The sequence below is a fragment of the Hypanus sabinus genome, chromosome 8 (genome assembly GCF_030144855.1).
Source record: "Hypanus sabinus isolate sHypSab1 chromosome 8, sHypSab1.hap1, whole genome shotgun sequence".
NCBI lineage: Eukaryota > Metazoa > Chordata > Chondrichthyes > Myliobatiformes > Dasyatidae > Hypanus > Hypanus sabinus.
This window is the reverse complement of record NC_082713.1, coordinates 132,639,100-132,664,998: the sequence shown is the minus strand read 5'-3', so window position 1 is coordinate 132,664,998 and position 25,899 is coordinate 132,639,100. Positions and strand designations below refer to the sequence as shown.

At 38.8% G+C, this 25,899-nt stretch overlaps 1 protein-coding gene across 4 annotated transcripts in view; it reads right to left on the bottom strand.

Moving 5' to 3' along the window:
* The window catches only part of LOC132398438 (ataxin-7-like protein 1), a 267,811-nt gene that overhangs the window by 194,570 nt on the left and 47,342 nt on the right, over positions 1–25,899 (bottom strand). The window contains exons 1-2 of one of the 4 annotated variants that reach the window (XM_059977871.1): positions 13,658–13,718; positions 1,027–1,131 (exon numbers count right to left, since the gene is read on the bottom strand). The exons of 2 other annotated variants lie outside the window; for them this stretch is intronic. In XM_059977871.1, coding sequence (XP_059833854.1) covers positions 1,027–1,131; positions 13,658–13,703 — 151 coding nt within the window. In that variant the 5' untranslated portion in view covers positions 13,704–13,718. Of the gene's footprint in view, positions 1–1,026; positions 1,132–13,657; positions 13,719–25,899 lie in introns of those variants that run through there. One more of the 4 variants, XM_059977873.1, reaches the window with a different exon arrangement.

Sequence of the window (25,899 nt, the reverse complement as noted above, 5' to 3'; positions counted from 1 at the left end):
ATTCAGCCAGTTAACGTTTTCCCCCACATACAAGATCCATACATATATACTTTTCTAATGAAAACAAATTAACCTTGTTTAACCTTGGATATTTTGATTAACACAACTTTGAGAAAGCACCTAATAAAATTTCAGTTAGAGAAATTTTGGGATTAATCTTTGAAGACTTGTGCTTTAGCATTCTCCAACACACAAAAAAGTTAATTTTGTTTGCTCCGTGATCTCAACAACTTCCATCTGATGTATTATACCAAGGAACTAACTGACAGTTAACTAACCTCAATTTTCTTCTTAGATCTCATAGCTACAATCGTCTAGTTGAGAAGTGAGACCTCTTGTGGCCACTATAATTAACCCAGAAAACAGTTACAGTGCCAAAACCAAACATTGGATCAGTTTAATTGTTTAGTAACAAACATTCAAGTGCACCAAAGAAAACACCAGAGCAAGGACTTGAGAACATCAAAAAGGAATGAACTGCAATGAAAACATGCTGCAATTTTCAAAATGGCTATCTACTCGCCTTATTTAAACAAAAGGCTAATTGCATTGAGTTATTCAAAGCACTGGCTTACATGAAGACACTGCCAACAGATCAAGCTTCCAGTAAAAACATGTAGAAAATATGGTTTGTTGAACAATTCCAATCAGGTAAACATTGTCCATGGTTTACAGCTACTACACCACACCTATCAATGGATAGAGTTTCCTTTCACATTTTGTCATTTATATTAATGTAAATAAAAATTATGAAAATGACTATTTACATTCTTTTTGGATAAAATTTTATACCATTCAATCACCTTTGTTATAAAACTTCAATAATTCTGCCTAACTGGGTCAAAAGATCAGAAGCTTTTATTTCTTTCCTCCTCTTCACAAGCAAGGTGAGGAAATCTACTAATTCAAAAAGACTCAAAGCTCATCTAAGCTCATCATACATGTGATGTCTTGATTAGGCTGAGAACTTCCAGCATGATGCACCTCTGCAAAGGATCATTTGCATAGAACTATTCTGTAGCTTACCGCAGTGCCCATTGAAAGCTTGTGGCTTGACTATCTGGTTGCAGTGACTGCACACAACTAGGTAAAATTCATCATGAGCTGGACAGTGGCCAAACAAGTGCATATCTGTAACAGAAAGAATCTGTGTCATTGTGCTGCAGAGTTGTACATTCCAAAAATACTGAGCATGCACAGTGGAAGACACATTCAATTGAAGCTCTGATCCAAAAGCTTTTGCAGAACTTTGTGTCTAGTATGTACAATGGTAAGCAAAGTTACTGTTGAACCACGTCTGACAGATTAAAAGGTAACAGTGAATGGTCAGAGAGGAAGAAGCACAAACATAGAATAAGTAATGACCTTGTGTTTACCAAAGCTGAAATAGAGATATTCCCACAGGGAGCAGAAGTATTTGATAGTGTAGACATCTGTAACACACTATCTTCATACGATATTTCGTCTATAATTCCAAATAACTTTTTCTTCATTCCTATTGTCACAGCCAGTGAGTCATAGAACACTATAAGCACAGAAACAAGCCCTTCAACCCAACTATTCTGTGCTGAACTATTATTCTGCCTAGTCCCATGGATCCACACCTGGACTACAGCCTTCCATACCCCTCGTATTCATGTACTTATCCAAACTTCTCTTAAATATTGGAATTGAAATTGCATCCACCACTTCTCTACTGGCAACTCATTCTACACTCTCACTACCTTCTGAGTAGAAAATTTCACCTTCAAGCTCCCATTACATATTTCACTTTCACCCTTAAGCTATGTTCAAGTCTTACCCAACCTCAGTGGGAAAAGTTTCCCTGCATTTACCCTATCTATACCCCTCATTGTTTTGTATACCTCTACTGAATCTCCACTCATTCTCCTACACTCCAGGGAATAAAGTCCATAACCTATTCATCCTCCCTCTATAATTCTGAAGTCCCAACAGCGTCCTTATAAAATTTCTCTGTACTCTTTCAATTTTACTGATATCCTTAGAACAATATATCTTTGTTTCTGATGATAGCAAGTATGATCACAACTTTCAAGTAAAAAAGAAAAGTTTTATTATAACAAGGAAATAAATTTTTACTTGTATTTTTATCAACAGTTATTTTGTGCATTGTAATTTGTTTCTTTCCACAGATGGCAGGTTACTTGAAAATTTGAGATACCTCAAAAAGATTTGTAACGATTGAAAACAAGAAAAAACCTGCATATGCTGGAAATCCTAGCAACACACACAAAATGGAGGAACTTCTGTGTAAATACACATTGTAAATGTTTTTGGTTTACAAATAGTGGATGGGATGCCAGTTTAGGTTGGCACAATATCCTACCAGTTGACATTGAGATGTAAAGGACAATTAAAACTGAATAAATTCAAGCAATCTAAATGTGGCTCTTCATGTACAGCCTGAAGCATAAAATTACCTTCAACTAAGAAAGTGTTTCTAATTTTTCCCTGCCAATACTACAAGCACAAAGAAAACAAATCTAAACATTTAAGCTTCTTGTGTTCAGAAACATCAAATTAACATAAAACTACTCAAACCTAGTTTCACCTTAAGCTGCCTTTGACACTAAACATCCTTTCTATTGTTGCCATGATTTCCAACTCTGTTACAAGGTTTTCAAGTCCTCTCCCTGCTGGTTGAAAATCATAAAAGTTCCAAAATATGTTCTAAGTACTGCCACAAAAAATCCTGTCCAACATTGGATCCACTCACCCCTCCGTTAGCTTGTGGGTTTTTTCCCCTCTAATACATTAGAACTGCTGTCATTATTAAACTCCTCCACTGTATTGGCAACTCTTCAATCCAATCTTCTCCATACAATCACCTACAAGTCCTTTTCTCACACTTCTGATTTAAACCCCTCGTGCAAAGGTTAACAATTATAATGTAGAAAATGCTAAGCAGAAGGCATAATCAATAAACTGCATGGTAAATGAAAGATGGAAATAGAACTACAGGAAATAAGACAAAGCTTAATAAAAAATAAATTGAAAAAAAAAAGATTTAAAGAAGGGTCAGAGAAGATATGGGAAATGACTAGTTAAATCAGTTTAGTGCAGGAAATTCCAGATTTTGAGACCTAGAAGAAACAGGATCTAAAAGAAGCTAGCACCAGAACAGCTTTTAGGAGTGTGGGTTTGGTGGGGGAGGCTAGGAGGTGGGGTTGTATAATAAAGGAAAATAACAATTCAAATTTAGAAGGATCATATAGACAAGAAAGTGGAATGGTTATTTTCAAAAAAATAACAAGGCCCTAATTTTTATCAAGTTTTTATTTCCGCTTACTGGAATAACAACTGGTGATATTCCAGGGAATGAAATGTAGAATAAAATTGTGGAGCTACACCTCCAGCAAGATTCCTGTTGCAATTAAGCTCTTTACAGTACAAATGGACAACTGGTCAACCCATGCAGATGCAAAGGTACTCAGCTTTAGTCATGAGGTTGAAGTACAAATATACGCACTTTCGGATATGGCTATGCCTAATTCACAGTCATTTCACTCACTGAAGCATCTAACAGAGTGGGCCTTGCACTAAATATCTACAGTTTAGGTCCTCTGCCAACCCATCCCTGCTGAACTGCACCTCTCCCTGACAATGAGATAGCAGTCCAACATGAGACTCTAAAAACTATGGACCACTTTCCATATCTTGTCAGCCACCAGTCAATTGTAGCTGTTAGTGAAACATGGTTACAGGAGGGGTGTGACTGGCAACTAAATATTCCTGGATTTTGTTGCTTCAGGTGTGATAGATTCGGAGGGGCAAGGGGAGGAAGTGTTGCATTGTCTGTCAGAGAAAATATTAGAGCAGTGCTTTGGCAGGATAGATAACAGGACTCGTCTAGGGAGGATATTTGGGTGGAATTGAGGAATGGGAAAGGTGTAGTAACACTTATAGGGGTGTATTATAGACCGTCTAATGGGGAGCGAGAATTGGAGGAGCAAATTTGTAGGGAGATAGCAGACATTTGTAGAAAGCACAAGGTTGTGATTGTGGGAGACTTTAATTTTCCACACATAGACTGGGAAGCCCATTTTGTAAAAGGGTTGGATGGTCTGGTGTTTGTAAAATGTGTGCAGGATAGAGGTGCCAACTAGAGAAGGGGCAGTGTCGGATCTCCTGTTAGGGAATGAGATAGGTCAGGTGATGGAGGTATGTGTTGGGCAGCACTTTGGAAGGATAGATTTGATTGGAGAAAGGCTAACTTTGAGGAGATGCGAACGGATTTAGGAGTGGATTGGGACAATTTGTTTTATGAGAAGGATGTAATAGAGAAATGAAGCTCATTTAAAGGTGAAATTTTGAGGGTACAGAATCTTTATGTTCCTGTTAGGTTGAAAGGAAAGGTTAACAGTTTGAGAGAGCCATGGTTTTCAAGGGATATTGAAAACTTGGTTCGGAAAAAGAGAGAGATCTACAATAAATATAGGCAGCATGGAGTAAATGAGGTGCTCGAGGAATATAAAGAATGTAAAAAGAATCTTAAGAAAGAAATTAGAAAAGCTAAAAGATATGAGGTTGCTTTGGCAAGTAAGGTGAAAATAAATCCGAAGTGTTTCTACAGTTATATTAATAGCAAAAGGATAGTGAGGGATAAAATTGGTCCCTTAGAGAATCAGAGTGGACAGCTATGTGTGGAGCCGAAAGAGATGGGGGAGATTTTGAACAATTTCTTTTCATCGGTATTCACTAAGGAGAAGGATATTGAATTGTGTAAGGTCAGGAAAACAAGTAGGGTAGTTATGGAAAATATGATGATTAAAGAAGAGGAAGTACTGGCACTTTTAAAGAATATAAAAGTGGATAAATCTCCAGATCCTGACAGGATATTCCCTAGGACCTTGAGGGAAATTAGTGTAGAAATAGCAGGGGCTCTGACAGAAATATTTCAAAAGTCATTAGAGACGGGGATAGTGTCGGAGGATTGGCCTATTGCTCATGTGATTCCATTGCTTAAAAAGGGTTCTAAGAGTAAATCTAGCGATTATAGGCCTATCATTTTGACATCAGTGGTGGGTAAATTAATGGAAAGTATTCTTAGAGATGGTATATATAATTATCTGGATAGACAGGGTCTGATTAGGAACAGTCAACATTGATTTGCGCATGGAAGGTCATGTTTGACAAATCTTATTGAATTTTTTGAAGAGGTTACTAGGAAAGTTGACGAGGGTAAAGCAGTGGATGTTGTCTATATGGACTTCAGTAAGGCCTTTAACAAGGTTCTACATAGAAGGTTAGTTAGGAAGGTTCAATTGTTAGGTATTAATATTGAAGTAGTAAAATGGATTCAACAGTGGCTGGATGGGAGATGCCAGAGAGTAGTGGTGGATAACTGTTTGTCAGGAAGAGTGGGCTGAAAGAGGGCAGATGGAGTTTAATGCTGATAAGTGTGAGGTGCTACAGTTTGGTAGGACTAATCAAAATAGGACATTCATGGTAAATAGTGGGGCATTGAGGAACACAGGAGAACAGAGTGATCTAGGAATAATGGTGCATAGTTCCCTGAAGGTGGAATCTCATGTGGATAGGGTGGTGAAGAAAGCTTTTGGTATGCTGGCCTTTATAAATCAGAGCCTTGAGTATAGGAGTTGGGATGTAATGTTAAAATTGTACTAGGCATTGGTGAGGCCAAATTTGGAGTATTGTCTGGTCACCGAATTTTGGAAAGATGTCAACAAAATAGAGAGAGTACAGAGGAGATTTACTAGAATGTTACCTGGGTTTCAGCACCTAAATTACAGAGAAAGGTTGAACAAGTTAGGTCTTTATTCCTTGGAGCATAGAAGGTTGAGGGGGGACTTGATAGAGGTATTTAAAATTATGAGGGGGATAGATAGAGTTGATAGGCTTTTTCCATTGAGAGCAGGGGAGATTCAAGCAAGAGAACATGAGTTAAGAGTTAAGGGGCAAAAGTTTAGGGGTAACACGAGGGGGAAATTCTTTACTCAGAGAGTGATAGCTGTGTGGAACAAGTAGATGTGGTAGAGGCAGTTTCAATATTGTCATTAAAAAAAAAAGTTGAATAGGTATATGGACAGGAAAGGAATGGAGGGTTATGGGCTGAGTACAAGTAGGTGGGACTAGGTGACAGTAAGCGTTCGGCACGGACTAGAAGGGCCGAGTTGGCCTGTTTCCGTGCTGTAACTGTTATATGGTTATATTTCCAAGTCAGGATGGTGTGTGGTTGGGAAACTGTCTTTTACAGCTCAGCATTCAACACTATCATTCCCTCAGTACAAATAACCAAGTTTCAAAACCTGGACATCTGGATCTCCCTCTGCAACCAGATTCTCCACTTCCTCACCAGGAGACCCCAGTCAGTGTGAATCAGTAATAATAACATCTCCTCCTTGCCATCAATGCAAGTGCATCTCAAGGATGTGTGCTTAGCCCACGGCTTACTCTCTCTACTCCCTTGACTGTGTGGCTAAGCATAGCTCAAACAACAACATTTATTCGCCAATGACTGAATACCAAATAGCAATGAGGAGGCATCAGCTAGTTGAATGCTGTCACAACAACCTCACACTCAACATCAGCAAGACCAGGGAATTGATTGTGGACTTCAGCAAGATTAAGATAGAAGAGCATACATCAATCCTTATTGATGGATCAGTGGTGGGAAGGGTAAGATGCTTCACGTTCTTTACAGCAACATCTCAGAGGATCTATCCTGGATCTAACACATCGATACAATCATGAAGAAGACATGCCAGTGACTCTACTTCATTAGGAAATTGAGGAGAATTGGTATATCACCAAAGATTCTTGCAAATTTCTATAGATGTATAGCAGAAAGCATTCTGACTGGCTGCATCACAGCCTGGTATGGAGCCTCCGATCCAAGATCATTCCCCACCATCAAGGCCATCTTTAAGAGGCAATGCCTTGAGAAGGTGGCATCCAGGACATGTTTCTTTCTTGTTACTACCATCAGGAATCAAGTGCCTGAAGATCCATGCTCAATGTTTTATGAACAACTTCCTCCCCTCTGCCATCAGATTTCTGAACAGTTGATGAACACTAATCTCCTTAATCCTTTTTTTTGTACTATTTATCTTTGTAATTTATAGATTTTTTATCTTTGCACTGTACTGCTGCCACAAAACAACAAACTTCGCGTCATATGTTGTTGATTATAATAAATCTTATTCTGATTCCAAAGGTGCCTTCTATGACATCTTTCCATAATTCATGGTTAATTTTGTCTTTCCATAATAAAGAAGGTGTTGCTGCTATCTGAGGGGTGCAAAAACCTAACTAAAGTGGTTTGCATACAGTCCTTGTTAAGGTAACTGACACTGTGCTAAGGCTGGTAGCAGCTATAATTATTTTTCAGTGCACTCTTTTCTGATAACTATTCATGATACATGTTATATCGCAAATGCTGATGCTAAATTTGATGCAGTTGGCTTGTGTCATTTTCCTTTCAACCATTAAAAGCCTACAATAGTACAGATTTTTGATTCTTGAATGTCAAACTTGTAACTGTTCCCACAATAAAAGAAACTAACTCAGTGTTTCTACCCCAGGATTTATCACTAACATTTCTGAAATAGCAAAGTTCAAATGAATCAAAAGAGGGAGAACAGCATTGAAAATGTCAGAAAAATTACAATGACCAGTAGAGATGTGTCACACTGTGATCGTAATCTCTACTGTGGAGACTCCATATGAGAAATTGTGCTCCCCCCTCCCATCATGCTCTTTTCTTGCTACTGCCATCAGAGAGGAGGCAGTGGAGCCTGAAGAGACACACTCAACATTTTACAGTTTCTTCTGCTCCACTTTCACATTTCTGAACAGCCAATGAACCAACTCATGAACACCACACTATTTTTGCTCTTTTTGCACTACTTAATTATATATAATATATTCTTGTAATTTATAGTTTTTTTAATATATTGCCATGTACTGCTGCTGAAAAACAAAAAAAATTCATATCAGTGATAGTAAACCTGATTCACCTAAAAAGTTAAATGTATTTAACTGCTCAAAGGATATTTTCTCAAGAAAAACAAATCTGATCTCTGAAATATTGATACTAAAAAGACCTCGAACATATTGTCAGATAATTTACAATAACAATTTGTGTCTCTAACATAATGAAACACTGCAGCAGTTTAACTACATTTTTACTAAAGCTGAAAAAAAATAAGTATATGACAAAATACTTAGAAGTAGAAAATGAGGAACATCTTAGAAAGAAGAGAAAAATATGGAGGACAAGGTACTTTTATAGAAATCACTCCAGGCCTTAGGAACAAGACAGGTAATAGTGCAACAATTAATAGTAGGAATATGAAAAGGAAGTACCACAAAGAGCTAAAAGTTGTTGGGAGTTAAAAAAAAACTTCAGGAAAGCATTTCAGAGATACAGTGGATTCCACTTAAGACCACAAGACCATAAGATATTGGAGCAGAAGTAGGCCATTCGGCCCATCAAGTCTGCTCCGCCATTCAATCATGGGCTGATTCAATTCTTCCAGTCATCCCCACTCTCCTGCCCTTCCCATTATCTTGATGCCCTGGCTAATCAAGAACCTATCTATCTTTGCCTTAAATACACCCAATGACTTGCCCTCCACAGCCACTCATTGCAACAAACTCCAGAGATTTACCACCCTCTGACTAAAGTAATTTCTCTGCATCTCTGTCCTAAATGGACGTCCTTCAATTCTGAAGTCGTGCTCTCTTAACCTACCATGGGAAATAACTTCACCATATCTAATCTGTTCAGACCTTTTAATATTTGGAATATTTCCATGAGATTACCCCCCCCCCCCATTCTCCTGAACGCCAGGGAATACAGCCCAAGAGCTGCCAGACTTTCCTAACACAGTAACCCTTTCATTCCTGGAATTATTCTCATGAATCTTCTCTGAACGCTCTCCAATATCAGTATATCCATTCTAAAATAATAAGCCTAAAACTGCACACAATACTCCCAAGTGTGGTCTCATGAGTGCCTTATAGAGCTTTAACATAACATCCCTGCTCTTATATTCTATACCTCTAGAAATGAATGCCAACATTGCACTTGCCTTCTTCACCGTCAACTCAACCTGAAGGTTAACCTTTAGGTTATCAAATTAATTGGGCCATCAGTTAATCGTGGCAGCTGCTTATTTGCAACAACTTTTACAGAACAATAAAGTAGCCATGATTCTCTTCATTTATTTGGACAGTATGCCACTTAATTGGGACAGGAGACTTCTGTCGAACAGTTTCTAAACTAGCATCAGTTGTGTGCACTTGTGTGGCCTTTAGGCATACACCGTGCTTAGACCAAACAGTTTTTAAGCAGCGTCAGTTCTGTGCACTTGTGTTATGTTATCTTACTTTGTGCAGGAAGGCAATGAAAACAGTCCATCTGCTCCAGATGTCCACGCTGATATTGTTCATTTACAGTCAATCAAAAGAATACAGCAGCATACACTGGATGAATTGCTCTGTCAGTAACTATTGTAGACATATTTTTATAGTTCCTTAGTTCGGCATTCTCATTCGTTTTTATTTCATTTCAATACATAATTAGTTACTCAGTCATAAGGCAGTTTGTCTTTTTTATAACTTTTTAGCTTCTTCTATGAAATTTCTGCTTATTGGTGCAGCCACTTAATTGGGCCAAAATGTACTGATCCTGATGTGCCCCAATTAACCGGAATCCACTGTACTAGCAAACCAAATATCGCAGGAATCAGAGAAAGAATGAGGCCATAGTCATGAGAACAAAAACAAGGCTTTTAAATTTGAGGTTTTGTCAGAACAGAAACAAATATGGATCAAGATACAGGCAGTGAAATTTTGGATGAGTTCAACTTTTTGCAGGGTGGAAGTTGGCAGGCAGCCTGGAGACTACTGTAACAGTCAGACTCAGAGAACGCTGGAGTGTTACAGCATGGAAACAAGGCCTTCAACCCATCAAATCTGCACCAATTATCAATTACCCATTTTATCATTGACCCTACCATAAACCCAGCTTATTCTGCCCCCCGTAGACTTTACCACTTATCTACATACAAGGGGAAATTTGCTCCAACTCCCATCAACAAATTTATAGATGACACTATCATCTGTATCCCAAATAACAATGAGTACCAGAAGGAGATAGAGTAAAAGGTGCCATGACAACAACCTTTCCCCCAATAGTAGCACATAAACAAAAGGAAGAAGACTGGTGCACATGCTCCCGTTTACATCAACAGTACTGAGATCGAGAGGGTTGAGAGTTTCAAATTCCTTGGAGTGAACATCAGCAATAGCCTGTCCTGGTGCAAACATGTTGATGCCATGATCAAAGAAGCACACCATTGCATTTATTTCCTCAGGAGGCTAAAGAAATTTGGCATGTCCCCTTTCATCTTCACCATATGTTACTGATGCACCACAGAAATAATTTTATCTGGACGCAACACAGCTTGGTACGGCAACTGCTCTGCTCATGTCCACAAGAAACTACAGGTATGAACACAGCTCTGCACATTACGGAAATCAACCTCCCCACCATCAACCCTGTAAACACTTCTCTTTGCCTCAGAATAGTAGCAGACACCTCCCACGCTGGACATTCTCTCTTCTGCTCCCCTCCCGCCCCATTTGGGCAAAAGATACAAAAGCTTGAAAGCACATACCACCAAGCTCAAGGACAGCTTTTAACTTGATGTTATGAGTCTATTGAACGGACCACTTGTATAATATGGACTCAACCTCACATCTACTTCATTATGATCATGCACTTTATTGCCCACCTGCACTGTACTTTTTCTGTAACTGCAACACTTTATTCTGCATTCTCTTATTGTTTCACCTTGTACCACCTCAATGCACTGTTATAAGGAATCAATTGTATGAAAAACTTGTTTCACCTGTACTCAATACATGTGATAATAATAAACTAATTTGCCAAATTTATAATGGCCAATTAAACAATCACCCATTGTACTTTTTGGGATTTGGAAGAAAAATGGAGCACCCAAATGAAACTCAAACTATACACAGGCAGCACCAGAGGTCAGAATTAGAGCTATATGGAGCAACTATACTAGCTGTGCCATCTGTCTTCACAGGAAATTAACAAAAGATATAAATAGTAGCTTCAGTAGCAAAAAAGCTGATAGATGGCCAGGGTTCAATACTATTAAGGAGGTGCAAATATCTTGCTTTAATATGATAAGTTTTTATCTGCAATTTGAGAAGGATAATGGCAGATCGGAGGTGTCAGTGTTGCAGTTGATCAGGGGAAACTATGGAGCCATGAGGGAGGAGCTGGCCAAAGTTAACTGGACGGATATCCTAGCAGAAAAGACAGTGGAACAGCAATGGCAGGTATTCTTGGGAATAATACACAAGGAGCAAAATCAGTTCATCCCCCGAAGAAGGAAGGATTCAAAGGGGGGAAGGGGCCACAGTGGTTGACAAAGGAAGTCAAAGATCGCATAGCATTAAAAAAAAAAGGAAATATGACAGAGCCAGGGTGAGTGGGAGGACAGATGATTGGGAAATTTTTAAGGAACAACAGAACTTAACTAAAAAGGCAATATGGGGAGAAAAAATGAGGTACGAACGCAAGCTAGCCAGGAATATAAAGGAGGATAGCAAAAGCTTTTTTAGGTATGTGAAGAGAAAGAAGATAGTTAAGAACCATGTTGGGCCCTTGAAGAATGAATTGGGTGAAATTATTATGGGAAACAGAGAAATGGCAGAAGAATTTAATAAGTACTTTAAATCTGTCTTCACTAGGGAAGACACAAGCAATCTCCCAGATGTATGGATGGGCCAAGGACATAGGGTAACAGAGGAAATGAAACAGATTGACATTAGGAAGGAAACGGTGATGAGTAGACTGACGGGACTGAAGGCTGACAAATCCCCAGGTCCAGATGGTCTGCATCCTAGGGTACTAAAGGAGGTAGCCCTGGAAATTGCAGATGCATTGGTAATCATTTTCCAATGTTCCTTAGATTCAGGATCAGTTCCTGAGGATTGAAGAATGGCTAATGTTATCCCACTTTTTAAGAAAGGAGGGAGGGAGAAAACAGAGAACTATCGTCCTGTCAGCCTAACATCAGTAGTGGAGAAGGTGCTGGAGTCCATTATTAAAGATGAAATAGTGGCATATCTAGATAGCAGTGATGGGATTGGGCCGAGCCAGCATGGATTTACTAAGGGCAAATCATGCTTGACTAATCTATTGGAGTTTTTCGAGGATGAAACCAGGAAGTTAGACAAGGGAGATCCAGTGGATGTAGTGTACCTCGATTTTCAGAAGGCATTTGATAAGGTCCCACATAGGAGATTGGTGGGCAAAATCAGAGCTCATGGCATTGGAGGGAAGATATTGACATGGATAGAAAACTGGTTGGCAGATAGAAAGCAAAGGGTAATGGTGAATGGGTGTTTCTCAGAATGGTAGATGGTGACTAGTGGGGTGCCACAGGGCTCGGTATTGGGACCACAGCTGTTTACGATTTATGTCAACGATTTAGATGAAGGCATTGAGAATAACATCAGCAAGTTTCCTGATGATACTAAGCTGGGTGGCAGTGTGACATGTGATGAGGATGTTAGGAGAATTCAGGGTGATTTGGATAGGCTGAGTGAGTGGGCAGATACTCGGCAGATGACGTTTAATGTGAATAAGTGTGAGGTTATCCACTTTGGGAGTAAGAACAGGAAGGCAGATTATTATCTGAATGGTGTAGAGTTAGGTAAGGGAGAAATACAAAGAGATCTAGGAGTCCTTGTTCATCAGTCACTGAAGGTGAATGAGCAGTGAAGAAGGCTAATGGAATGTTGGCCTTTATTACAAAGGGAATTGAGTACAAGAGCAAGGAAATTCTTTTGCATTTGTACAGGGCCCTGGTGAGACCACACCTGGAGTATAGTGTACAGTTTTGGTCTCCAGGGTTAAGGAAGGACATCCTGGCTATAGAGGAAGTGCAGCATAGATTCACAAGGTTAATTCCTGGGATGTCCGGACTGTCTTACACAGAGAGATTAGAGAGACTGGGTTTGTACACGCTGGAATTAAGGAGATTGAGAGGGGATCTGATTGCAACATATAAGATTATTAAGGGATTGGACAAGATAGAGGCAGGAAATATGTTCCAGATGCTGGGAGAGTCCAGTACCAGAGGGCATGGTTTGAGAATAAGGGGTAAGTCATTTAGGACAGAGTTAAGGAAAAACTTCTTCTCCCAGAGTGTTGTGGGGGTCTGGAATGCACTGCCTCAGAAGGCCAATTCTCTGGATGCTTTCAAGAAGGAGCTAGATAGTTATCTTATGGATAGGGGAATCAAGGGATATGGGGACAAGGCAAGAACCGGGTATTGATAGTAGATGATCAGCCATGATCTCAGAATGGCGGTGCAGGCTCGAAGGGCCAAATGGTCTACTTCTGCACCTACTGTCTATTGTAATTGAGTGTGCATATAAACTCCACCTGTAAGGTTAACAACTGTCTGTCTTAACTTCATGAAACATCCTGCGATGAGACTAGTGGCCAGAGAAAGGAGTTTATCAGGGAGAAAGGCAGTGGCTTCAATCTTCACCACAGTTACTTGCAGTCAATTTTTGCTCCTCACACACGAGTCAGATAGTGCAGTATCATCGGCATACATACATATCCTGATGTTGTGTATCCAAATGATGTCGTCAAGAGGTAGCATGTGGGAAGAGTCCAAAGTTAGATAGATCCTTCAGAGATTTCCAGGAAGTATCTGTGTGGAAGTGTGAAAAGAAATATTTCTACAATGTATGGAAAACCTTGGCAACTTATGGTCCACATTCTTTATATTATACAGAATTAGCCAAGGGTATACAAATGAACACAGCAAGTATACTTTTATACCAGTCATACACCTAGAACACAGAAAAGTCTGGACTGAACTTCAAAAGGTTTAATATATCATTAAGATGGGAGAGACAAAGTAAAATGGGTTTTGACAAAGATGTTTTGGAATGCATCTAGCAACATAGATGCAGTACATCATGATTTTCAAAAAGAAATCTGTTAAGTAACCACATATAAGATTACTGCATAAAGTTAATATAATGGACAGACTGATCAAAGGATATAAAGCAAAGGTATGAGTAAATCATTCATTTTTAGGTTGGCATATGCCATCAGGATTAGCAAAAGATGTACAGTAATTCGCAATTTATACTGCTTACTCTTTTCCATAGATGCTGCCTGGTCTGCTGAGTTTATATTTTGAATAAAGACACTGGAACATATCCATGTCTGTAGTTGACTTGAAATATTGGGTGCAAACATAAACTATACAGAAGATGATACAAAGAGTCTGGAAAGAGCTAGATAGGTTAAGCAAATAGTCAAAAGGTGAGAAATGGAGCACAGTATGGAAAAACAGGAGATAACTCACTTTGGCACAAAGAACAGGAAAAATAACGTAAGCAGTGAGATCACAAACAAGAGAAAATCTGCAGATGCTGGAAATCTAAGCAACACACACAAAATATTGGAGGAACACAGCAGGCCAGGCAGCATCTATGGAAAACAGTAAACAGTCAATGTTTTGGGCCGAGACCCTTTATCGGGACTGAATAAAACATTGACTGTTTACTCTTTTCCATAGATGCTGCCTGGCCTGCTGAGTTCTTCAACATTTTGTGTGAGAAACTAGAGATACACACATGAGCTTGAACAAGCACATACAGAAAGCAATTTGGCCTTTTTACAAAGGGGTTAGAGGTGAAGTCTTGCTGAGATTGTACAGGGTTTTGATATGGGAATATTTAGAGTTTAGTGTGCTATTCTACTCCTATACCTTAAAGTAGATGTATAGGTCTTCCTCAGGATGTGAACACCCACCTCATGGACACTCCATACATGCAAGTGAACGTTTTTAAGACTGGTGAGATAGATTTGCTGGCTGCTGCAGGGATGCAAGCGCCTTCTGTCAGGTAGCAGCAGGTCCCATCACCCTTCATTGTCCACCGACAAGATGCAAAAGGCCAAGCAGAGCCAGGAGCTCTGAGCAGACTCACTCACTCATGATCTGAGGCCAACTGGCAACCGCTGTTCTCATGCCTGCTTGCTCTCCTGTCTCAGCAGTTTCTGTGATCTTCTCCAACACACTGTTTCTGTTCATTTCCAACATAAGAACAGTTTGGGTTACAAACTGTTCTCAGGAATGGAACCCTGTCATAACTTGAGAACTGTTTGTGTACCGGTATTGTCTTAAAATAAACATTAAACAAGAATCATTTATTTTAACTCAGAGTACTAGCAATGTACAATCTGAATATTCTTTACTGAATAACATATTATCAGAGGCAGTAAATCCCAGATTTTGTAACGTAAATGATGATTGCTCGTTATGTTACTGGCATTGTTTAAATAGTTTGTTCAATATAATCTGTAGCACTTAATAATTGACAAGAATTTTTTAACTGTTCTCCATTTGACATCTCTAAAGTGTTTTGCCCTCTTAAAGAACTAAGTTTTTAAATGGCAAATCAATAAATAATTACTGCTCAACAGCTTCTATTGCCCCAAGAAAAACTATGGAGTGTTTGTGTAGCATTATTCTCTCAAGTGATTATTTGAAAACCTAATTTTTATTTTTCTTTCAGGTTTTTGATATTACACTGCTACCTTAATTCTTGTTCTTTCCCATCTTTATTTCACACTCTGTACAGTTAAAAGGTGAGCTTTATACACCCCAGTCATTAAGGACTATAATAATTCTTCAATGGGATTGGTTCCCCCCAGTAGATGGCATTGATGTTGCTGGACCCAGGGAGTCAAAGGCCAGGTTGATGGGACTAGGCAGAATAGTTCAGCCTGTTTCTGTGCTGTAGTTCTCTATGACCAATCCTCTTCCTTTCATATATAAATACTGGTCCTGATGCAGGATTTCAACCCAAAATGTCAAAAATTCCTTCTTCACAACACCCCCCCACCACCACCACCAGCCTAGACAATTTCTGTTTCATTTATTGCTCCAGATTCCAAAATCCGCAGTCTCTTGCATCTTTAAATGTTGGTTATATTTTGCTTACTATTTTAAGTTAAGCACTTCTTGAAATGTTTGAAACCACAGTTGAGATGGATCCGTCAATGGCAGAATTAATTGGTTGTGTGATCTTGGGCTCACTAAAGAATTACACTCTGAACAGTGAATTGGAGTTTTTCAGTGCAACTTGATGAATAAACTGAAGTTTTTTTTATATAATTTAAGGGTTTTGGTAGAATATTTACTTCAGTATTACCATTATGGGCATATCTCACTTTCTTATTAATTAAATTCATATTTTACATTTCAAGCAGTTTATTAAGGACTTGTTACAGCTCCTGCAAATTCCTCTCCAGTCATTTTCATTGTTTGCACATCACATACACCACTTTTGATAATACTTGAGAAGAAAGAGTAATCTGTGATATACAGACAATTTATAGTAAATTAAGCAACTGGGAGGTACATTTTTGTGGTATTTAATCAAAAAATGTTCTTCATTGTTAAATATTCATGATAAATACACACCATCAAGTTCACTGTCACAAGATCAATACGATATTTCTCTGCCTTCATTCAACCTTTATATCAGTTTTCACTTTTAATGTTATGACTAATGTGCTCCGTAACTTGCTTACAGACCCCAGGCACCTAAACGGCAATAGGCCAGCAAGTAGCAAGACTGAACAAGATAAATCCCAATTAAAGAACAAGCAAAATACTAATAATCAAATCCTTCCTATGGTGTAGCAACCAAAAGTGCATACAATATTATATTTGCAACCTCATCATTAAAGTAGCCAACAAAAGAGATTAAGGATAAAGATTTGCTTTATTTGTCACATGTATATCGTAACATACAATGAAATGTGTCATTTGGGTTGAGGAGAGCTTGGGAGCAAACTACAAGTGTCGCCACACCTCCGGCACCAAGATGGCATACCCACAACTTACTAACACTAACCCAAACATCTTAAGGAATAGAGGAGGAAACCAGAGCATCCAGCCAAAACCCACAGTCGGGGAAGAAGGTACAGAGTTCTTATTGAACTTTGGTCTTACCGTTGGCACGCTGTAAAACATTGAACTAGCAGCCTTCCCACCCTGACCATTCTCTTTTCTACCCTCTCCCATCACAGGCAGAAGATATAAAAGCTCAAGAGCACATACTATGAAGGTCAAGAACAGCTTCTATACCACTGTTATCATTCTCTTGAAAGGATCTCCAAACTTTGAACACTTGATCTCTTAAGCACTGTGTCCACAATGAAAAAATAAAAATGATTGATCCAAAGTCAAAAGAGTTTACACCTTTTTTGCAGCTCTGATTTCTGAATTTGCTCCCTGTTTTGAAGACAGGCTACACTTTTATTCATTCTACCAAAGTGCATGACCATACTCCTCCCTATAATTTATTCTATCTGCCACTTCTTTGCCTATTTTCCTAATCTGTCTTAGTCCTTCTCCAGAATCTGTGCTTCCTCAGCACTATCTACCCCTCCAGCTATCTTTGTATCATCCAAAAACCTGACCACAAAGCCATCAATTCCATCATTGAGATCATTGCCATATAACGTAAAAAGAAAAGGTCCCAACATCAACCTCTGCAAAACACTACGAGTCACCAGCAGCCAACTAGAGAAGGGCCCATTCATTCCAATTCTTTGCCTCCCGGCAATTAGCCAATCTCCTGTCCAAGCCAGTATCTTTTCTGTAATGCCATGGGATCTTCTCTCATTTAGCAGCCTCGTTTGTGGCGCCTTGTCAAAAGCCCTTCTGAAAATCCAGTAAACAACATCTACTGACTCTCTTTTGTCTACCTGTCAGTTATTTCTTCAAAGAATTCCAACAGATTTAGTTTCTATGTACTTTATTTGTCTTTTGTAACTGGACAGCCTAAAGTGATCTCTAAATGTCCTTAAGATTCTGGGGCCGTGCCCTCTGGTCCACAACTCCCCCACTGTTGGAAACATCCTCTCCATGTCCACTCTATCTAGGACTTTTAATATTTAACAGATTTCAATGAGACTCCCCCAACCCCCCCCCCCCCACCAATTCTTCTAATTTCCATAAAATACAGATTCAAAGCCAAGAAATACTCCTTATGTGTTCACCTTTTCATTCCTGGGATCATTCTCATGCACCTCCTCTGGACACTTTCCAAAGCCAGTAAATCCTTTCTTAGATACAAATTGTGAAACATGGGAATTGCTAGATAAGAAACAAAATAAAGGCTCATCTTAAATGCATTTAACAATTCTTGCAATCTATTATGAACTTGATTAGTTGGTTCACAATGGACACAGAAATGGCACAAAGAAAATGCTGGTGCTAGAATGTTTGAGAATTGTGGTAATCTTTGGTTTCCTAAACACCTGCCAGTGGTGCATCTCTGATTATTCCTGTCCAGTTTACAGTGACTGGAAGACTTAGGTTACAAATAAAGTCAGCAGTCCGGAATGGAAAGCAATCCTTCTATAGCCAATAAATTACAAGACTCTGAATTTTATTTCCAGAGTTAAGAGAGGTGTGAACATTTATGAATGAGAAATGAGTGTACATGAATGCCATTGGATTAAAGGAACACAAGAACAAAATAGAGATAAGAGCCTCACTTAGTCTCAAATCATCGGATTCTAGGGCTTTGAACTTCAGCATAACATTGGTACAATTTACATGCTATACTTAGTTTACGCAGTGTTAAACATGGTATACAAATGTTTTGTTTTTCCACCGAACCAATCACTTTTCATCAAATACTAACCCTTCATCCTCTTTATTTCCTTCCTGAATCACTTTTCAACCCATCACATTTAGCAAGCCTTAAGTTCCCTGGTTTCCCTTACAGTAGTGGTCACCAACCTTTTGAAGCCCAAGATCCCATACCTCGGCCTTAGTGTAAGGCAAGATCGACTCCAAATCGATTAGTTACACGCATGCACACCGGGGCAGAAAAGACCGGAAGTAAAACCCCGCAAACCAGAAACAATCTCTCAACAATATTTGTGTATTTATTTTTCTTTCTTTCTTTTTTTTTCGGGATCTACTGGGAAAGTCTCAAAGATCGATCAGTCGATCACAATCAATGGGTGGGTGACCACTACCTTACAGCAAGGTTTCATCCCTGGTTGCCTCCCATTTTGCAGCCTTTCACTGCTCCAGCATTTTGCCTAGAACGGTGTGCATAAAGCTTTAGACGGTAACTATCAGCTTGTACGTACATTGACAATAAAGTTTTAATATACAAAAATGATATCCATAGTCTAAGAAAAAAAGTCAATCAACTAAACCTGATGCATGTACAAATATGTAATGCTCATTGAGAAAAGTTCAAATATATTTTAAAAAACCTCACCATGTCGACATGCAGCAACAGACAGTCTTGAAGATGTATTCCAATTTTAAAAAGTGTGAATAGAAAGTTATTTTAGAGCAAAATGCTTTACATTTTTAAGACATGGACAATGTTCAAATTCAAATCTGGCTGTCTTATCCTTAATGAATATCAGATTATCTAACATCATGTACACAACAACTTGCAAATATGAACAAAGAAGGTGGAAAATATATCCAAACGGCAGTTAATGGAAGATTTTAAGTTTATGTTTATGCAAATAAGTTCAGTTGGAAATGTAAACAATAACTTCTTTTCAGAAGACAGTTCAACTTAGCGCACATTTTGCATTGTTTCCTTTTTGGTCAAACTCAGAACATTTAGCCCTTAATATTTGTTATGGAAAAAAAAATATTTTAAATATTAAATCTGCAGTATTTACAGTATGGAGAAGACAGTGCTCATGTTAGAATCCTTTTTAAGTGAACTGCATTATTATATTCTGAACTTTTAGCATCTTAGAACACTTTTCAATATTTGATTCAAAATGCCAAGAATATTTCATTAAGTGTACTTACACGAGACAATTTCAGCACTCATGACAAAATATCCGGAACAAAATTCTATTACTCAACAGGATACTGAATTCTCTGGACACTATTGCAAAAGTGATTTATTTTGGGCCTGTGGAATCTTATCAGAGTTTTAAACTTCATAAAATTACTATACTCATACACTTTAGTTGTTTATCTCAGTCTCGGTGCAGCAGTTGAAAGCTTCTATTGCAATAGCTAAAGCACCAGGTGCTTTGATTCAACAAGCAGAGGAGCAATCCAGTCATCCTCTGTACCTCTCTCACCCCAAAACAAATGTCTGCCAATGCTAAAGGTAATACAGAAGTATCTTCTATATGAACCAGCCAGCAATCTCATATGTGAGATATTACACCTGCATAACATTGTGAGACAGTGAGGCTTGATCCTGCAGAAGGTACAAAGCACAGTCATTTCAGATAATCCCAAAGAGATTAAAAAAACAATAAAAATAGGGTGCACACTTTTGGGTGGGAAGCCCCAAATGCACTCCTTATTGTGAGGTTCCATTTGGCTCCAACAGTACATAATCTGAAAATCAGATTAGGGCTGCCAAATAATTAATCACTTAGCTACAGCCCATCACAGCCTGATATACGATTGACTATATCCTAAGATCACATTGGGAATAAATTCAACTAAATGAGATATATTGCTATGTTCCAATGACTGTCAAAAGTGCAATATAACCTTACCTTACAACATTAAAAACTGAAAATCCCAGGCATAACTTCAGTTCCTATGTGATCCCCAACACCTTTTCTGAAAAACCTAGGTGTACAATAATTCAAGAGAAGAATGAACCAAGTTGCCAGTCTATGCATATCAACAAACAACTTGGTTAACATTGCTAACAATTTTAGGGATGAGTTCTTTTGATTTTGAATAATACTGTAAGATGATTGGTATTAATGAAATTATATATGCCTGCTTGTTTTAAATATTTCCCATTTCTTCAATATCTCCTCCCTCACCTTATAGGACAAGGATAGTTGGTACATGAAAATGTCACCAACTTCAAGATCTCCTCAAACAGAAAGAATATCCTTAATTTGTAATTGGTATCATTATTGAAGGCAGAGCAGTGGATGTTATAAGGCTTTTGGTAAGGCCCCTCATGGTAGGCTTATCCAGAAGAATAAGATCCATGGGATCCAAGGTGACTTGGCCATTTGCAACCAGAACTGGCTTCTCCATAGAAAGCAGGGATTAGTAGTCCATGGGTCTTACTCTGGTTGGAGGACTATAGTTTTTCCAAAGAGAATTGTAATGGGATGTCATTTATGACACATGTAAGTGACGTGACTAAAAATGTAGGCGTGTGGGTTTGTATATTTGCAGTGAACACAAATATTTGTTGTTTTGTGGATAGTGCAGAAGATTGCCAAAATATACAGCTTGGTTATGTAATCAGTTGCATAAATGGGCAGCGAGATGGCAGATGGAGTTTAATCTCAACAGGTGTGAGGCATTGCATGTCAGGAGATCAAATGTAAATAGGCGGTCCACAGTTAATGGCACGACCCTTAATGATATTTATGTGCAGAATGACCTTTGCGTCCAAATCCAGAGCTCTACAAAGTTGATAGTATGGTAAAGAAGGCATACAATGATTACCTTTATTAGTCGAGGTACTATTCAAGAGTCAGGAAGTTATGTTGCAGATTTATTGAACTCCGGGTAGGCCACATCTGGAGCATTCCTTTCAATTCTGGTCATCCTATTATAGAAGAGGGTGCAGAAGAGATCTACAAGAATGCTGGCTGGATTAGAAAGCATTGAACAAACCTGGGATGTTATCTCTAGAGTAATGGAGGCTGAGAGGAGACCTGATAAAAGTTCATAAAATCTAAAGGAGTGTAGAGATAGTAGACAGACTCGTATCTTTTACCCCAGAGTCTAGATGTTGAATACCAGAAGGCATGCTTTGAAGCTAGGAGGGAGAATTACACAGCAGATGCAGGTTGTTTTGAAACACAGACCACAGGATGCCTGGAAATGCATTATCAGAAGTGGAATTGGAGACAAATATGATACATGCCTTTTAAGGCTCCTCATAGGCACATGAATATGCCAAGACTGGAGAGGTATGGACCATGTGAAGTTTAATTAGTTCAGCACAGTATTATGGACTGAACAGTCTGATCCTGCACTGCATTTTTCTATTTTGGATCAAAATACTACTCAATACCATTCTTGATGCATTATTATTATAATAAATGCAATAATTGAAGCAGATAGTCCACCCCCACCCTGTCAAAAGTAATAAGGAATGGGTAAAGAAATACTGGGCTTGCAATGGGTGATTGCATTGAAGCTGATCTTGCCAGCAAGACCCAAGTGTGATAAATGAATTTTAGAAAACCATCATTCAAATGTGGCATACAATAGAAAAGCGATTAAAAATAATGAATTCACTCTGTATCTTGTTTTGACGTCGATAACGGATACAAAATTAGCAGAGGGTTTGCTTGGAGATGTAAGAAAGATGAATCACAAACAAGAGAAGATCTGAAGATGCTGGAAATCAAGCAATACACACAAAATGCTGGAGGAACTCAGCTGGCCAGGCAGCATCTATGGAAAAGACTACAATCGATATTTCGGGCCGACACCCTTCACCAGGACTTTTCTGAAGGGTCTCAATCCAAAATGTTGACTGTACTCTTTTCTATATGCTGCCTTGCCTGCTGATATCCTCCAGCATTTTGTGTAAGAAAGATGAATACTGTGCAAGAGCTGGACTACTAAATAGCCAGGGACAAGAATGATGTTTTTCACGCACAATAGTATGTTCAGTTCTTCCTCAATGTCTCCATTAAGTTACAGAAAGACCAAAGATATCTGAAGTTTAATGAATATTGAGCACAAGCCCAATGCACAATTACCACTGCCAAAGACAGTTTATGAGTCCGGTAGGAGGATGAGAAGAATCCCAAGCAGACTATTATGCATCAAATCGATGCAAATTAAAACAATAAAAATCAAACATTTGTGTATGACTAACAAATATTCACTAGAAAATGAACAGCTTGATGCGACATCTGATTACTTGCTTAAGGTTTCCTGACAATCATTAACATAAAATACGTAAAACAATAGGTTTCATAACAGAAATTAAGCATATCGAAGATCTGAGCCTGTGCAGGTTGTTAGCAGCACAAGATTTAGAACTTACCATTTTTCCAAAGGCCACAAACACATTGGAGACATTTCCTAGGCAGCAAAAATGATTCCAAGATCTGTGGTGTGAACAGTTCAAGCATTATACCTTACTTTGTTTTAAAAAAAGTATAACAAAATGCAAGCACTCAGACTTAAAAATACAGAAGCACGTGGCTTTGTGTTGCATTCTCAGAGACACACAAACCAAATTTGAAAATTTGTTTAGCGTTTTTGATAATAGTATTCCTTTTCTCATTTGTATTAGTTCTACATGAATAAATTGTGCCCTTGAAAAATTACAATTAGGTCACAAAATGCTTAGTTGTACTATTTTGATATTTCAATGCCAACACAGAACTAAATATAGAATAGAGCAATGACTACCTGCTTCTGCCATCAATTCTGTCTACTGCAGGAAAATGTAGTACTGGAAAGTTTAGTAGAAGCATGTCACAAACCATACAAAAAAGTACATGCACCAAAAGTGTTAAGTTGCTTCCAGATAAGAAAACAGACAATAATTTAGTTGGAAGAGTATTTACTACACAAAAAAACAATCAGAAGGTTCAATAATTAACTGTCCCGTAACCATCTGTGGTTTTCAATAGTTTACAGAGGGATAGATACAAGACAAGAAATTCTTTGAGCTTAGTATTGTAGTTCAAGGCTCAGATATTTCAAAGCCCATAACACTACCAGTTTAGCCTCACACAGTCAATTCTTCTGCTATCAACATAGAGGAGCTCAGAGATCAGAGAAAGATTTTGGGAATGCAGACTTGGGTTGGGAGGGAGAAGGGGGAAGCAACTCCAAGGGGGTGTTGGTGAGGAAGAAGATAGGCAGAAGAACAGAGAGAATTGTGATGGTGATCAGGGAAAAGTTCAGGGAGGCCATCAGAAAGATCAGGAGTCAAAAAGAACATCTGGCATGCCAGGGACAAAATGGTCGGGAAGAAACTCAATGGACCACTGGATCTTGGCAGAAAGTGGAAACCAATTTGAGGTAGGGGAGGAAGGAGAATTTATAAGGATGTAAACCTAAAAATGCTTCAGACTCCTTAGCAGTAAGCAAAATAGGAACTTAAAGATAAACCTCTGGCTCAGATATAAGACCATAAGATATAGGAGCAGAAGTAGGCCATTCGGCCCATCGAGTCTGCTCCGCCATTCAATCATGGGCTGATTCAATTCTTCCAGTCATCCCCACTCTCCTGCCTTCTTCCCATAACTTTGATATCCTGGCTAATCAAGAACTTATCTATCTGTGCCTTAAATACACCCAATGACCTGACCTCTACAAACGCTCATGGCAATAAATTCCACAGATTTGCCACCCTCTGACTAAAGTAATTTCTCTGAATCTCTGTTATAAAGGGACGTCCTTCAATCCTGAAGTTGTGCCCTCTTGTCCTAGACTCCCCTACCATGGGAAATTACTTTGCCATATCTAATCTGTTCAGGCTTTTTAACATTCGGAATGTTTCTATGAGATCCCCCCTCATTCTCCTGAACTCCAGGGAAAACAGCCCAAGAGCTGCCAAACGTTCCTCATACGGTAACCCTTTCATTCCTGGAATCATTCTCATGAATCTTCTCTGAACCCCCTCCAATGTCAGTATATCTTTTCTAAAATAAGGAACCTAAAACTGTACACAATACTCCGTGTGGTGTCACAAGTGCCTTATAGAGCCTCAACATCACATCCCTGCTCTTATATTCTATAGCTCTAGAAATGAATGCCAACGCCGCATTTGCCTTCTTCACCACTGATTCAACCTAGAGGTTAACCTTTAGAATATCCTGCACAAGGACTCCCAAGTCTCTTCGTATCTCTGTATTTTGAGTTCTCGCCCCATCTAAGTAATAGCCAATGTACATGGCCATATACTTTACTATGTTGAATTTCATTTGCCACTTCTTTGCCCATTCCCTTAAACTATCTAAGTCTCTCTGCAGGCTCCCTCTTTCCTCAACACTACCCACTCCTCCATTTTTCTTTGTATCATCACAAATTTAGCCATAAATCCATTAATCCTATAGTCCAAATCATTGGCATACATTGTAAAAAGCAGCAGTTCCAACACCGACCCCTGTGGAACTCCACTGGTAACTGACGGCCAGCCAGAATAAAATAATTTTATTCCTAATCTCTGTTTTCTGCCGATAAACCAATGTTCCAACCATGCTAGTAATTCCCCTGTAATTCCATGGGCTCTTTATCTTGCTAAGCAGCCTTATGTGCAGCACCTTGTCAAAGGCCTTCTGAAAATCCAAGTACACCACATCTACGACATCTCCATTGTCTACCTTGCTTGTAATTTCCTCAAAAAATTGCAATAGGTTAGTCAGGCAGGATTTTCCTTTCAGGAAACCATGCTGGCTTTGGCCTATCTTGACATGTGCCTCCAGGCATTCCATAATCTCATCCCTAACAATCAATTCCAACAACTTCCCAGCCACTGATGTCAGGCTAACAAGTCTATAGTTTCCTTTTTGCTGCCTCCCACCCTTCTTAAATAGTTGATTAACAATTGTAATTTTCCAGTGATCTAGTACAATGCTAGAATCTATTAATTCTTGAAAGATCACTGTTAATGCCTCTGCAATTTATCCAGCTGCTTCTTTCAGAACCCAAGGGTGCATTCCATCAGGTCCAGGAGATTTATCCGCCCTCAGACCATTAAGCTTCATGAGCACCTTCTCAGTCATAATTTTCACTGCACATACTTCACTTCCCTAACACTCTTGAATGTCTGGTATACTACAGATGTCTTCCTATGTGCTTCAGTGGA